General features: G+C 41.2%; 1 protein-coding gene and 1 pseudogene across 3 annotated transcripts in view; both read left to right on the top strand.

Annotated features, from left to right (window-relative positions):
- The window catches only part of KDM2A (lysine demethylase 2A), a 138870-nt gene that overhangs the window by 90268 nt on the left and 32678 nt on the right, over nucleotides 1-15924 (top strand). For all 3 annotated transcript variants that reach the window (XM_017537385.2, XM_037741554.1, XM_037741555.1), the window contains 5 exons: nucleotides 6750-6856; nucleotides 7410-7503; nucleotides 8946-9099; nucleotides 10796-10911; nucleotides 14798-14924. In XM_017537385.2, coding sequence (XP_017392874.1) covers nucleotides 6750-6856; nucleotides 7410-7503; nucleotides 8946-9099; nucleotides 10796-10911; nucleotides 14798-14924 — 598 coding nt within the window. The remainder of the gene's footprint in view (nucleotides 1-6749; nucleotides 6857-7409; nucleotides 7504-8945; nucleotides 9100-10795; nucleotides 10912-14797; nucleotides 14925-15924) is intronic.
- Nucleotides 11361-11470, top strand: LOC119472500 (annotated as a pseudogene).

Raw genomic sequence — 15924 nt, 5'->3', positions numbered from 1 at the left:
GTTGACCAGGATGGTCTCGATCTCTTGACCTCGTGATCCACCCGCCTCGGCCTCCCAAAGTGCTGGGATTACAGGCTTGAGCCACCGCGCCCGGCCAATTTATTATAATTTTTAAAAAATATATATTTTTTTAGAGACAGGGTCTTACTATTTTGCCCAGGCTGATCTTGAACTCCTGGGCTCAAGCAGCCCTCCCACTTTGGCCTCCCAAAGTGCTAGGACTACAAGTGTGAGCCACTGTGCCTGGACGTGAAATTACTTAATTTTACATAGGGCAGGATTATTCTGATTTGTGTCACCAGTAACTTAATGTAGGAACATTGAGCTTTGCATGTAATGGAGAGGAGTATTAAAATTCACTCTTGTGGCCAGACGCAGTGGCTCATGCCTGGAATTCTAGCACTTTGGGCAGCCAAGGCGGATGGATCACCTGAGGTCAGGAGTTTGAGACCAGCCTGGTCAACATGACGAAACTCCATCTCTACCAAAAATACAATAATTAGCCAGGTGTGGTTGCACGCACCTTGTAATTCCAGCTACTTGGGAGGCTGAGGCACGAGAATCGCTTGAACTCAGGAGGCGGAGGTTGCAGTAGGCTGAGATCATGCCACTGTACTCTAGCCTGGGTAACAGAGTGAGACTCTGTCTCAAAAAAAAAAAAAAAAAAAAATTAACTCTTGACCAGGCATGGTAGCTCACGCTTATAATCCCAACACTTTGAGAGGCTGAGACAGGAGGATTACTTGAGGCCAGTAGTTCAAGACTAGTCTGGAGAATGTCTTGAGACCCCAAAAATAAAAACAAACATTTTTATTTTTTATTTATTTTGAGACCAAGTTTTGCTTTGTCACCTAGGATATGAAGTGCAGTGATGCGATCTTCGCTCTGCCTCTCTGATTCAGGCAATTCTCCTACATCAGCCTCCTGAGTAGCTGGGACTACAGGCCACCGGCGCTGCTAATTTTTGTTTTTTTTTTTTGGTAGAGACGGGGTTTCATCATGTTGGCCAGGCTGGTCTTAACTACTGACCTCAAGAATCGACCTGCCTTGGTCTCCCAAAATGCTGGGATTACAGACATGAGCCACTGCACCCAGCCAAAAAAAAAAAACTATTTTTATATTAGTCATCATTGTCTATTTGGTCATGTGGAATTACAGGAAGACAGGTGGCTAGAATTTAGCCTTCTTATTAGCCTAATGTGGTTTGCTAAATAGAAATTTAGTGAGAGGGATGTAAGAATTCCAGTAACATTATTTATTTGTAATTTTATTTCCTTAATATTTTTAGAATTTTAAAAATTTTTATTATTTTTTTTTTTTTTGAGACAGGGTCTTGCTCTGTTGCCCAGGCTTGAGTGCAGTGGTGTGATCTCAGCCCACTGCAGCCTCTGCTTCCCAGGTTCAAGCACTTCTCCCACCTCAGCCTCTCGAGTAACTGGGATTACAGGGGCACACCACCATGCCCAGCTAATTTTTGTATTTTTAGTAGAGATGGGGCTTCACCATGTTGGCCAAGCTGGTCTCAAACTCCTAACCTTAGGTGACCAACCTCCTTCAGCCTCCCAAACTGCTCGGATTACAGGCCTCAGCCACTGCACCCGGCCTATGTATAGAATTTTAATTTTAAATAACAGGAATGGCCAGGCACAATGGCTCATACCTGTAATTCCGGCACTTTGGGAGGCAGAGGCAGGAGAATCCCTTGAGCCTAGGAGTTCAAGACCAGGTTGGTTAACATAGCAAGACCTCATTTCTACAAAAAATTTAAAAAATTAGCCAGGCATGGTGGCATGCACCTGTAGTCCTGGTTACTCAAGAGACTGAGGTGGGAGGATTGCTTTAGCCTGGGAGGTTGAGGCTGCAGTGAGCTGTGATCACACCACCTCACTGTAGCCTAGCTGACATTCCAAGACTCTGTCTTGAAAAAATAATAAAAAAATATAAATAGAAGCAAGGCATGGTGGCTGATGCCTGTAATTCTAGAACTTTGGGAGGCCAAGGCAGACAGATCACTTGAGCTCAGGAGTTTGAGACCAGCCTGGGAAACATAGTAAAACCCTGTTTCTACAGAAAAATTAGCCGGATATGGTGGCATCCCCACTATCGTCCCAGCTACTAGGGGGTTGAAGCAGGAGGATTGCTTGAGCCCAGGAATTTGAGACCAGTCTGGGCACCATAATGAGACCCTGTCTCTATTTATGGAGAAAAAAAAACAAAACAAAACTAAGCAGCAACAATAAAAATAACATGATTGTAGCTATAAATGTAAAACCTGGCCTGGTCAATACTTTTCCATTATTAAGATTTTGAAATGTATGACTATTCTACATGAAGCCTTTTTTGTGGCATCCTGAATTTATTCACTCTGTCCCTAGTTCTAATGATAAAAATGTTACATCATTTTATAAAAATTAGAAAAACATATTACCATTAAATGGAGGAGAAGAACCTATGAGAGGGCTCAGAAATAGGAAATTATTAAGAGGGCAGAGACCACACTACCAATATCTTACAGAGACCTAAAACATGACTAGAAAGATCAAATGAGTTATTACCAAGCTCACATTCTAAAAGCCGGTATGCTTTTTGTGACCTTGCTATATAAGCAATAACATGGGTATTCTATTGGTAGAATAAAATAGGAGACTTTGTGTGGAAGAGTCACACATTTGAAAATCTTAATAATGGTAAAGTATTGGCCGGGCATGGTGGCTCACGCCTGTAATCCAAGCACTTTGGAGGCCAAGGCAGGTAGATCACCTGAGGTCAGGAGCTTGAGACCAGCCTGACCAACATGGTGAAACCCTGTCTTAAAAAATAAATAAATAAATAAATAATGGTAAAGTATTGACCAGATCAAGTTTTATATTTATAGCTAGAGGCCTGGCATGGTTGTTCACACCTCTAATCCCAGCACTTTGGGAGGCCAAGGTGGGTGGATCACTTGAGCCCAGGAGTTCGAGACCACTCAGGAGGCTGTGGCACAAGAATTGCTTGAAGGCAGAAGGCAGAAGTTGCAGTGAGCCGAGATAGTGCCACGGGACTCTAGCCTGGCCAACAGAATGAGACCCTGTCTCACGGCAAACAGACAAAAAAACATTTATAGCTATAATTATGTTATTTTTGTTGCTGTTTCTTTTGGTAGAATTCTTAATTCCCCCCATAGTATATCCCTTCATTTATCTAGGTCTTTTCCAGTATATTTCACTAGTGCATATTATTTTATTTTATTTTATTTTATTTATTTATTTTGAGACAGAGTTTTGCTCTTGTTGTCTAGGCTGGAGTGCAATGGTGCGACCTTGACCCACCGCAATCTCCGCCTCCCGAGTTCATGTGATTCTTGTGCCTCAGACTCCCGAGTAGCTGGGATTTCAGGCATGCACCACCATGCCTGGCTAATTTTGTATTTTTAGTAGAGACAGGATTTCTCCATGTTGGTCAGGCTGGTCTCAAACTCCCGACCTCGGGTGATCCACCCACCTCGGCCTCCCAAGTGCTGGGATTATAGGTGTGAGCCACTGCGCCTGGCCACACTAGTGCTTTTTAGAAAACCAACTTTATTGAGGTAAAGTTGACATTCAGTAAAGTAGACTCCTGTTTTAAATGTGCATTTCAGTGAATTTTGACAAACATATTTATTCATGTAAGTACCACCACAATCAAAATATAGAAAATAGGCCGAGTGCAGAGGCTCACCCCTGTAATCCCAGCACTCTGGGAGGCCAAGGCTGGCAGATCACTTGAGATCAGGAGTTCAAGACCAGCCTGGCTAACATGGTAAAACCACGCCTCTACTAAAAATACAAAAATCAGCTGGGCATGGTAGTGCATGCCTGTAGTCCCAGCTACCTGGGAGGTTGAGGTGGGAGAATTGCCTGAAACCAGGAGGCAGAGGTTGCAGTGAGCCAAGATCAAGCCATTGCACTCCAGCCTGGGTGACAGAACGAGACTCCGTCTCAAAAAAAAAAAAAACTAGGTTCCAGGAGGTAAGATGGTCAACTTTTACATGTCTGTTATAGGAGCTAGCATAAATTAGAGTTCTATGATAAGAAGAGATTATTTAGTGTTGCCATGCTAGCAGTAACTGAGAGGTAGGTATAAAAATGGCACAAATAACACACATTTGTTTGCTGATGGGTAAATAAGTTCATGGAAGGCCATGAGTTGTTTATGAATAGACTAGGTTCATGATACTGGACTTCTTACCAGTTTGACCCTAGTGTTGGTGCAGAAGAGATTGTAATTGGTGATTGTTCTTACTGGAGACTTGCTCTCCTGTGGATCAGGGTATTTAGCATAGGATCTATCCCAAGGTTAAAGATTAACCTAAGAAGAAAAGCAGAACGTGTTACCACAAACTCTCTGTAGTCAGAAGATACCTAATAATACCAAAGAAAGGCAGGCAAGAATGACTGACTTTGTTGCTGCAATTAAGAAATTCTGCTTTCTGTGAATGAACGTGTTGTAAAAAAAAAAATACTCAAGTGTTCTGAACCGTTCCTCTCCCCATTCGGACATGAGGGCTTACAGTGTATTAGCAAGTACTTTATTATTCTGTTAAAGGCATTCTCATGGACAACACATGGAGATGGGAGATGGTGGCCACTACATTAAGAAACAGTAAATTTTATTTGAAGAAAAGAAAGGCAGTCAGGGCTTATTCAATGTTCTAGGACCAGTGGATGCTTGGTTAAAATTGTTGGCTCCCTGAGCAGAAATTCTTGGAAATGGAGCAGCAGGTTAACCTTAACAGTTACTCCTCGTCTTGTTTGTTTCTTCCATGTCAGTGGTGATGCTTTCTAAACACTCTCCCACAGTTAACATCTGGGTGTCCTTTAGACAACTGCTTCATATCATTGCAGGGTTCTATGCATTAGTCTTGTTTTGCATTATAAGGGAGTAAGTGATCAAATACATAGATGTTGTTACAGAGCTTTCCAGATATATGTTTTTTACAGCCATAAGTTAGATGTTTACCAGGCACTGTGCTGAATTCATGGTTGGTTGGCTCGCAGGCTTTACCTACCTGGCGTTCAGTAGTTGAGTGTAGACACTTGAAGGTACAAGGACATATTATAATTTAGTGTAAAATGTTGCAATTTGTATTGCTTTCACTTCTCTTTATTTTTTCAGCCAATATTATTTAAAAGATTCCTGGCCAGGTGCGGTGGCTCACACTTGTAATCTCAGTACTTTGGGAGGCCAAGGCAGGTAGATTATGAGGTCAGGAGTTTGAGACCAGCCCGGCCAAGATGGTGAAACCCTGTCTCTACTAAAAAATACAAAAATTAGCTGGGAGCCCTGGTGGGTGCCTGTAATTCCACCTACTCAGGAGGCTGAGGCAGAATTGCTTGAACCCAGGAGGCAGAGGCTGCAGTGAGCTGAGATACACCACTGTACTCTAGCCTGGGCGGCACAGTGAGATTTTGTCTCAAAAAAAAAAAAAGGTTTCTATACTCTCACAACATTATTCCAAAATTTTAAACGTGTTTACATTTAATCCTTCCAATATATTTTTGAGGTAATTATTTTGTTTTTTTGTGTGTGTTTTTAGGTTTTTTTTATTGAGACAGAGTCATACTCTGTTGCCCAAGCTGGTGTGCAGTGATGATCATAGCTTACTGTAGCCTCAAACTCCTGGATTTAAGCAAACCTTCCATCGTAGCCTCCTAAGTAGCTAGGACTATAGGTACATGCCACCATGCCTGGCTACTTTGTATTTATTTTTATTTTATTATTTTTGTTTACTTATTTTATTTTTTTGAGACAGGTTTTGCTTTTGCTGCCCCAGCTGGAGTGCAGTCTCAGCTCACCGCAACTTCGTCCTCCTGGGTTCAAGCGAGTCTCCTGCCTCAGCCTCCCAAGTAGCTGGGATTATAGGCATGCACCACCATGCTTGGCTAATTTTGTATTTTTAGTAGAGACAGGGTTTCTCCGTGTTGGTCAGGCTGGTCTCAAACTCCCGACCTTAGGTGATCCACCTGCCTCGGCCTCCCAAAGTGCTGGGATTACAGGCATAAGCCACCACACCTGGCTATTTTATTTTGAAGAGGTGAGTTCTCACTGTGTTGCCCAGGCTGGTCTTGAACTCCTGGCTTCAAGTGATCCTCCCATCTTGGCCTCCCAAAGCTCTGGGATTACAGGTGTGAACCACTATGCCTGTTCTGTCTTAGTTTTATAGATGAGTTTCAGGGCCTTATATAGTCTTGAAAAGACATGACAGACCTGCAGCTTCTTATTCCTAAGCTGGTAGTTTCTATGGCACATTGTCAATGCAAGGCTACAAATCCATACTGAATTTATTTATTTATATATATATATATATATTTGGTTTGCCCAACTTTTGGCATCTTAACTGTACTAACAATGGTATATATTTTGCTGAATTTATAGATACCTTCCAGGCAACAGCTTTTATTGGATTAAAAAATAAAGCAAATTATATGAGTTTTGACACAGAAGAGAGGTCATAGTTGTACACTATTGCATCATCAATTATTCCATTTTGACTAGTGCTGTCTCTACTATTATCATTTGATGGAAATGATTAGTCTTTATTCTCCTTTAACAATTATTTCTAGGATGGTGTCTTGCTAACCCCAAAATTCACCAACAGATCATTTTAATTTGCTTATAAAGTTTTTTTGGTGTGTATTTTAAGAAATTCTGTTTTTCTTGACTTTAAAGTTATCTTTGACCCCCAACCTTTCCCTTGGAGCCCAAGTGTTTTCTTCTTCTGTTTAAAGGTGGATTTCATCGACTGGGTAGACAACATGTGGCCTAGGCACTTGAAGGAAAGCCAGACTGAATCAACAAATGCCATCTTGGAGATGCAGTACCCTAAAGTGCAGAAGTAAGTCATGCGCCCTGCATCTTCTTCAGCATGCTATGGGAGACTAAAGTAATAGTAAGGATTGGGCCGGGCGCAGTGGTTCACGCCTGTAATCCTAGCACTTTGGGAGGCCAAGGTGGGTGGTTCACCTGAGGTCAGGAGTTCAAGACCAGCTTGGCCATCATGGTGAAACCCCATCTTTAAATAAATAAATAAATAAATAGTAAGGACTGGCTCCTCTCTTACAGGCTTTGCTCTGTGTCCTAAATGATTAAAATGATGAATTATTTAAAGAATAGACTTTATGTCCACAAGGAAGAATGTATGTGAGCATACCATAGCACACAATCACATGGTTAATGGGGAAAAAAAACTTAGTCAATAGGGTAGCTAAAAAAAAATACAAAACTTTTTCTGATAATGTGATGACTTGAAAATGCATCACTTTTTGTCCTCTGGAACTTGATTAGATGGAGGATAAAGGGAGTATACAAGAGGAGAGTACAGCATTTTGGTGGGTCAGATGCATTTTTTTCCATCAGTACACTAATGCTGCTGCTTTTTATTGGGGCAGGTACTGTCTAATGAGTGTTCGAGGCTGCTATACTGACTTCCATGTGGACTTTGGTGGTACCTCTGTTTGGTATCACATACATCAAGGGGGAAAGGTATGGTCATAGTTTTAATGGGGTTTGGAATCTATATGAATTTGCTTCAGTTCATGTATGCTTAATATACCCTGGAAATGAATCTGTTAGGGAATTGTCCCCATTCATGTCTGGAAAGAATTATAGATTAAGTTCACCTTCTTTGGCTAGTGTTCATTAGAAAATAGTATTCATCTAATTCACTATCATTACACCGATATTGGCACAGTACTTAGTAAATCTCAACGGTCCTGTTTATAGATTCCTGAATCAGAGTTCTTCAAATGAAGCCAAAGAAATAATTTTAGAAGAACAAGATAATTTCTGTACTTAGAATATAATAAATAGTGGAAGGGAATACAAATTTTGGATGGATTCACTGTGAAATCAGCAAATTAAGATCTAAACCAACTTTCCCTCTATATAGGCATTGGTCTGAAATGTAACCAAAGGAAACCTTTAAGTCCTTTTTGAGGATGTAAATAGGTTTTGAAAGATTATCTTTATTTATTCAGAATTATATTCCAGCTTGTAAAATGCTTCTGAATGCTATATGAGAATGGAAATCTAGAATTAATGTCCGAGGTTTATAGTATTACACTCCTGTTACTCGTGCTTGCAGTGGTTGCATTTGTAAGAAAAAAGTAGATCTAAAATGAGAACAGATAATACATTGTTTAAAACATGAGGTCTTGGACGAGCGCAGTGGCTCATGCCTGTAATCCCAGCACTTTGAGAGGCCGAGGCAGGCGGATCACCTGAGGTCGAGAGTTTGAGAACAGCCTGACCAACATGGAGAAACCCCGTCTCTACCAAAAATACAAAATTAGCTAGGCGTGGTGGCAGATGCCTGTAATCCCAGCTTCTTGGGAGGCTGAGGCAGGAGAATCACTTGAATCCGGAGGCAGAGGTTGCTGTGAGCTGAGGTCACGCCATTGTACTCCAGCCTGGGGGACAAGAATGAAACTCCATCTCAAAAGAAAGATTAATCAGAACAACTATATCTCCAAATCCAAAAGTCATTTTGTTTACTTCAGATCCCTTTAAGCCCTGTTGATCTTCCTTATAACTAAGAACAAAACAACTCGAGCCAGTCTCTTGAAGGTATTGTACCTAATTAACTGGGCTATTTAGGACTCTGGAGGCCAGAGAGTCAGGGGTATTTAAAGGTATTGCCTAGGTAATGAGCTGAATGACCCTCTTCTCTCAGAGTCCTGGATGGGATCTGGATTCTACTGTCAAACCCCAGGGAAGCCTTAATACTTTTGGATCAAGTGGAAGATAAGAAAGATCTACTGCCTTGAGTCTTGTAGGGTTTACCAAATAGTCAACTTCTATAGGCTGGGAAAATTGCTTGCCTTTCTTCTACCTGGTGGTCTTAATTTTGTACCTGTTGATCAGTTAAGGGAGACGACTGGGTCATGTCAATGGCTGTTAACAGACTAAAGTTTTTTAACTCACAGGTCTTCTGGCTCATCCCCCCTACAGCCCACAACCTGGAGCTGTACGAGAATTGGCTGCTCTCAGGGAAACAGGGAGACATCTTTCTGGGTGACCGGGTATCAGATTGCCAGCGCATTGAGCTCAAGCAGGGCTATACCTTCGTCATTCCCTCAGGTAAGCAAAATGGGAAGAGTGGGTTATTTAGCCACTTTTTTTTTTAATGAAAAAGAAATTGGGCCAGGTGCAGTGGCTCATGCCTGTAATCCCAGCACTTTGGTAGGCCGAGGTGCGCAGAACATGAGGTCAGGAGTTCAAAGACCAGCCTGGCCAACATTTTTAGTGAAACTCCATCTCTACTAAAAATACAAAAATTAGCTGGGCATGGTTGTGCGTACCTGTAATCCCAGCTACTCAGGAGGCTGAGGCAGGAGAATTGCTTGAATCAGGACCCAGGAGGCGGAGTTACAGTGAGCCAAGATCGCACCACTGCACACCAGCCTGGCCGACAGAGCGAGACCCTGTCTCAGAAAAAAAAAAAATTTGATGGATTACCACCAAGAATCGTTATGATGCTGGGGTCTGCAGGAAAAAACAGTGCTTCTTCCTGTCATTATGGAGTAGATGCTGAGGCTTTATTTTGTTTTGTTTTCAGTTTGAAAGGCAGTGGTTTTCCACTGAAGTATATCAGAATTGCCAGCCGGGGCTTTTCAGATATACATGTTTGAGCTCTGTGTTAGCCCTAGTAATTCAGAATCTCTATAGATAGGACCTGTTCTGCAAGTGATATACAACCTATGTTGAAGAGCTACCCACTATTCTAGGGAATGGCCCTGAAGGCTAGCATGCTGAATCAGGGATGTTTTTGACCAAGTCATTAAATCAAAAGAAGTGCTTATAAAGATCACAGATTTTGGAGTCACAGACCTCTATTAGGATTCTGACTTTGCATTTACCTGCTAGATACTACACTTGGAGCAAATATTTAAATCTGTGTCTCATTTTGTTATAAGGAATATAAATGAGGATACATGTAAACAAGCTTATTCCAACCTACAGGCCTCATGCAGCCAAGAATGGCTTTGCATGTGGCCTAACATAAATTTATAAACCTTAAAATGTTATGAGATACGGGTTTTTTTGCAGTTTTTTTTTAAGCTTGTCAGCTGTTAGTGTTAGCGTTTTTTGTTTTTTTGTTTTTTGTTTGAGATGGAGTCTCTCTCTCTCTAACCCAGGCTTGAATTCAGTGGCATAATCTCAGCTCACTGCAACCTCCGCCTCCTGGATCCTGGTTCAAGTAATTCTTCTGCCTCAGCCTCCCAAGTAGCTGGGATTGCAGGCGCATGCCACCATGCCCAGCTAATTTTTGCATTTTTAGTAGAGACAAGAGTTTCACCCTGTTGGCCAGGCTGGTCTTGAACTCCTGACCTCGCGATCCACTTGCCTCGGCCTCCCAAAGTGCTGGGATTACAGACATGAGCCACCTTGCTCAGCCATGTTAGCATATTTTATGTGTGGCCCAAGCAATTTTTCTTCCAGTGTGGTCCAGGGAAGCCAAAAGATCGGACACCCCTGAAATATAAACTATCTTCTACAGAGCCTGGTTTATAGTTGGTGCTCCAATAATTGTTTATTATATGCTAAGTATTTGATGTGCATTTTCTGATTTTACTCTCACAAGCAACCATAAAAAGTATTATTTAAACTGGTTTTATAGAGGAAATTGAGGCTTTGAGAGATTAAATAACTTGGCCTACCACTAAGAAGCAGAATCAGAGTAAAGAGTGTGATCTAGGGTTCTTGTACTAGTTCTCTGAGAGAGACTTACTGTAACGTGTACTTTCAGCCACTGCCCTCTGTTCCTTTCTTCTAGGCTGGATTCATGCTGTGTATACTCCTACAGACACGTTAGTGTTTGGAGGCAATTTTTTGCATAGCTTCAACATCCCTATGCAGTTAAAAATATACAACATTGAAGATCGGACACGGGTAAGTAATCTTATGTAACAATTGGATGTGAAGAGGTTTACTCCAGTTAAGATAGATGTTACAAGAGATTCATTGATGGTTTGTCAAAACTTCCATTTTTCTTTCAGTTAAAATGCAGTATCAACATTTTGAGAGCAGTTTTCTGTGAGATGAGACACAGCTGATAACTGTTCTAGACACATAGAAAAAAGTTAATTTATTATATACAGTGGATACTTTAAGGCAAGAGTTGACAGACTTTTTCTGTAAAGGACCAGATAGCCTAGGCTTCATGGGTGATAAAGTATCTGTTACAACTGAAACCCTACCTTGTAGCATGAGATATTTAAATAAGTATGACTCAAATAATATAAAATTTTATTCATAGACACTGAAAGTTGAATTTCATATAACTTAACATGTCACAGAATACTCTTAAATTTTTTCAACCATTAAAATATGTAAAAAAGATCCTTTTGTAGTTCATGAGCATGATGATTGGGTGTTCATGCACAGATGTGAAATGTGCCACCCTTCAACCTTGTTACTGTTAATATGTCAGCACATTACCTGTCTGACCCAGGGGGGAAAGAAAGGTAAAAAACACTCTTAGTTCACAGGAATCATAAAAAGAGGCAGCAGGTCAAATCCGCTAAGTGCTGTTTGCTGGCTAGCCTGTGCCTTAGAGAATGGGAGCTTATTTTTTAGCAGAATTCTGATTGGTAAGAGCTAAATCATATATGAAAGTATAAATGATACTGGGATTAAATAGCAATTAGATATTTGGGGGTTGTGATATTTACAAGTTACTCTCAAGTAGCTTAGCAGAATACTAAGCTAATATGAAGATCAGCAAATGTGGAGAAATGTTAGCAGAGAATTGCAGAGAAGAGTATAGAAGTATTCATGGCATTGCTCTTGAAACTTTTTGGTAGAATTAAAAGTACTAAAAATTTTAAAATAGCAATTAGTGAAGAATTCACAACTTTTATAAGGAATGGTCACTGACCTATGTACTGTGATAATAGTCAACCATTATGGTGTCTATTTTGCAACATTTATTTTGGTGTATGAGCTATGTATCACTATACACACCATTGATATTATTGTTGGAGTTACAGGAATTGCCCTACTAGTAGAATTAAGAGAGGAAGCAGTGTTTCTTCAATACATTTTATGAAAATAAATTTTTGTTTATTTGTTAAGAGTAACAAAAGTACAGGTCAGGCACAGTGGCTCACATCTATAATCCCAACACTTTGGGAACCCAAAGTGGGAGGATTACCTGAAGTGAGGAATTCAGGCTATCCTGAGCAACAAAGCTGGGTGTGGTGGCACATGCCTTAATCCTAGCTACTGGGGAGGCTGAGGTGAGAGGATTGCTAGAACCCAGAAGTTCCAAATTGCAGTGAGCTATGATGGTGCCAGCCTGGGTGGAAGAGTGAGACACAGTCTCTTAATTTTAAAAAAAAGGTATATATTCTACAGTAGGTAAAATGTTTCAAAAGAGAAAAAAATGTACGACTCCACAGTAAAATACTCCTGTTTAACTCTGTCATTCTAAGAGGTAATTATGTACACACTTTAAGATTCAGTCTGAAAATTGGTTTTCAGACTTTAACGCTTTTTGTGATTAAAGATAACTCTTATGGGGCTTAACTGGTTCAGTTTCAGGGAAAAAAAGGAAAATATATATTCAGTAACATGAAGTGACCACCTTATCTCTGCATGAAGAGTTTTCTGCATAAAGAGAAAAAAAAAAAAGAAAAACAAAACCAAAAAAAAAAAAATAGGCCTGGTGCAGTGGCGCACACCTTTAATCCCAGCACTTTGGGAGGCTGTGGTGGGCGGATCTCCAGGGTTGGGAGTTTGAGACCAGCCTGACCAACATGGAGAAACCCCATCTCTACCAAAAATACAAATTAGCCAGGCATGATGGCACATGCCTATAATCCCAGCTACTCGCTTGAACCCAGGAGGTGGAGGTTGTGGTGAGCTGAGATCACACCACTCCATTCCAGTCTGGGCAACAAGATTGAAACTTTGTCTCAAAAAAAAAAAAATTAAAAATAACAATTAGCCAGGTGTGGGGGCACACTGTCGGTAATCCAAGCTACTTGGGAGACTGAGGCAGGAGAAATGCTTGAACCTGGGAGGTGGAGGTTGCAGTGAGCCGAGATCTGCACTGCATTCTAGCCTCAGCAACAGAGCAAGACTCCATCTCAAAAAAAAAAAAAAAACAAAAAAAAAAAAAAAATCATTCGTGAACAGTTGTTGGCCAAAGATTCGTTTGATGAATCTGATTTTTCTGAAATAGACAATCCTAATGATTCAGACTATTCTGATATTAGTTTTTGGGTTTTTTTTTTCCCCCTTTGATGTTAGTTTTGTTCAGAAATAACTCCAAGGACAGTTTTTATATTTTATTCTCACCTTCAAGATCAGAGTTCCTTCAGCATCAAAAGCATGTTTATGTAAAATTTAGTGAGCTCTGGCAGCCAGCTGCACTTTTATTTTCTAAAAGGGAAAAGGATTAAAAAATTAGGCAGGTGTGTGATTGCACACACCCATAATCTCAGCAACTAGGGAGGCTGAGGTGCGAGGCTCTCGAGCCCAGGAGTTTGAAGCTGCAGTGTGCTATGATTGCACCACAGCAATCTAGCCTGGAAGAAAGAGCAAGACCCTGTCTCTAAAAATAAAAGTTAAAAAAAAAAAAAGTTTTTAAAAAGGCAACAAAATATATTTAGGCTAGTCCCCCATCATTGGTCATCCTCGCTGATAAATCTGTGCTGATTTGGCCTTTCCTGGAATCTGATACATCTAAAGAGTACTTTTAAAAAATTAGTATCCAGCTGAAATAATAATGAAAATGCTCTTTTGGGGAGAATGGAAAGAAAATTAAAGATAGTGACTGATTACATCATATGGAACATTAATCTGGTTTGTGAACATACCATCTTGGCAGACTACAAAGTATGAGGCAGGCAAGCTGAGCATTTTTACTGGGAAAATACCCAGGCTGGTGCCCTAGACAAGACATGGTCTCAGAATGAGTCGTTAGTCAAACTTTAGCATATGTAATGAGCTAATACAAACATGTCACTTCATCTCATGTTCTGTTTTTCTTTTTTTTTTTTTTAGACGGGGTTTCACCATGTTGGTCAGGCTCATCTTGAACTCCTGACCTCAGGTGATTCGCCTGCCTTGGCCTCCAAAGTGCTTGGATTACAGGCGTGAGCCACCACGCCCGGCCCTCATGTTCTGTTTTTCTATGAGATTCTTTGTTCCATAGCATTCTGATTCAGAGGAAAACATAGTAAAGCAAGAATACTTTGTGCACCTTTTTCTCAAGTGTTTTGTGGCTTACTCTTTCATTTTACTCTATCCCAAAACCCAAACTTTCATTTTGATGCTTTCCCATTCAACCAAGACAGCTTCTTTATGGTTCTAAATGGTCTTTCCCAAGTACCTTTTGTCTTCAGTGATTGTTTCCCAAGACCAACTTTTTCTCTTTTTTGTTCTCTCTCTCTCTATCTCTCTCTATCTCTCTCTCTCTCTCTCCACCCCCACTCCCCACCCCCCCTATTTTTTTTTTTTTTTTTAAGTAGAGATGGGTTTCTCCATGTTGGTCAGGCTGCTGGTCTCGAACTCCCGACCTCAGGTGATCTGCCCACCTCGGCCTCCCAAAGTACTGCGATTATAGGCGTGAGCCACTGTGCCAGGCCTAAAACCAACATTTTCTAAGTTGATGGATCTACTTAAGTTTTTGCTTCAAATGCCAAGCTGGGTTTACAGGTTGACTGGTGAAAGTATTTCCTGGGTTAATAATTCCAGTAATTTCATTTGTTGTACTCTCTTTCCTTGAAAATCGTCATATTGCTTTTCTCATTATTGTATTCCTCTGTAGGTTCCAAATAAGTTTCGCTATCCATTCTACTATGAGATGTGTTGGTACGTGTTGGAACGCTATGTGTACTGCATAACCAACCGTTCCCACCTAACCAAGGAATTTCAGAAAGAGTCCCTCAGCATGGGTAAGTATTCTGCCTGTAGAACTGAGGGTAAGGCCCAAAATAGTAGGCTGTTACTCAATATGTTCTTGGTTTTTTAAATTTATCTACTTGGAAGTACCAAATTCATTCATTAGAATTGAATACCAGTTACCTACCCAGATGTGAGTTAATGGCCAAATGAAATACTCTGGAGCTGGTCTTTGAGTTGCTATTAGCTCCTCAAGAAGGATGATCAAGCTGGATGTGCTGGTTCATGCTTGTAGCCCCAGCACTTCGGGAGGCCAAGGTGGGCAAATGGTTTGAGCCCAGGAGTTCAAGACCACCCTGAGCGACATGGCGAAACCCTGCCTCTACAGAAACTACAGAAAATTAGCCAGGCATGGTGGCTCAAGTCCACCATGCTTAGGAGGCTGAGGTGGGAGGATTGCTGGAGCCCAGGAGGTTGAGGCTGCAGTGAGCCGAGATCATGCCACTGTACTCCAGCCTGGGCAACAGAGTGAGACCCTGTCACAAAACAAAAAAAAAAAAAAGAGAGAAAGAAAGATGATCAGTTGTCTAATATGTTTTTTGTTTTTGTTTTAGAGACAGGGCCTCACTCTGTTGTCCAAGCTGAATTGCAGTGGCATGATCATAGCTCATTGTAACTTCAAACTCCTGGGCTCAAGCAATCCTCCCACCTCAGCCTCCTGAGTAGCTAGGATTACAAACACTCACCACTATGCCCAGCTAATTCCTATTTTCTGTAGAGATGAGGTCTTGCTCTGTTGCCCAGGCTGGTCTCAAACTCCTGGCCTCAAGCTGTCCTCCTGCTTCTACCTCCCAAAGTATTGGGCTTACAGGGCGTGAGCCACCACACCTGGCCCGGTTGTCTAATATGTTTTATTGTATAAAGAATGGTCTTTGGCCGGGCGCGGTGGCTCAAGCCTGTAATCCCAGCACTTTGGGAGGCCGAGGCGGGTGGATCACGAGGTCAAGAGATCAAGACCATCCTGGTCAACATGGTGAAACCCCGTCTCTACTA

Source organism: Cebus imitator, unplaced genomic scaffold (assembly GCF_001604975.1).
Source record: "Cebus imitator isolate Cc_AM_T3 unplaced genomic scaffold, Cebus_imitator-1.0 Scaffold102, whole genome shotgun sequence".
NCBI lineage: Eukaryota > Metazoa > Chordata > Mammalia > Primates > Cebidae > Cebus > Cebus imitator.
Note: the sequence above shows the minus strand (reverse complement) of the source record. Positions and strands in the feature narration are given on the sequence as shown.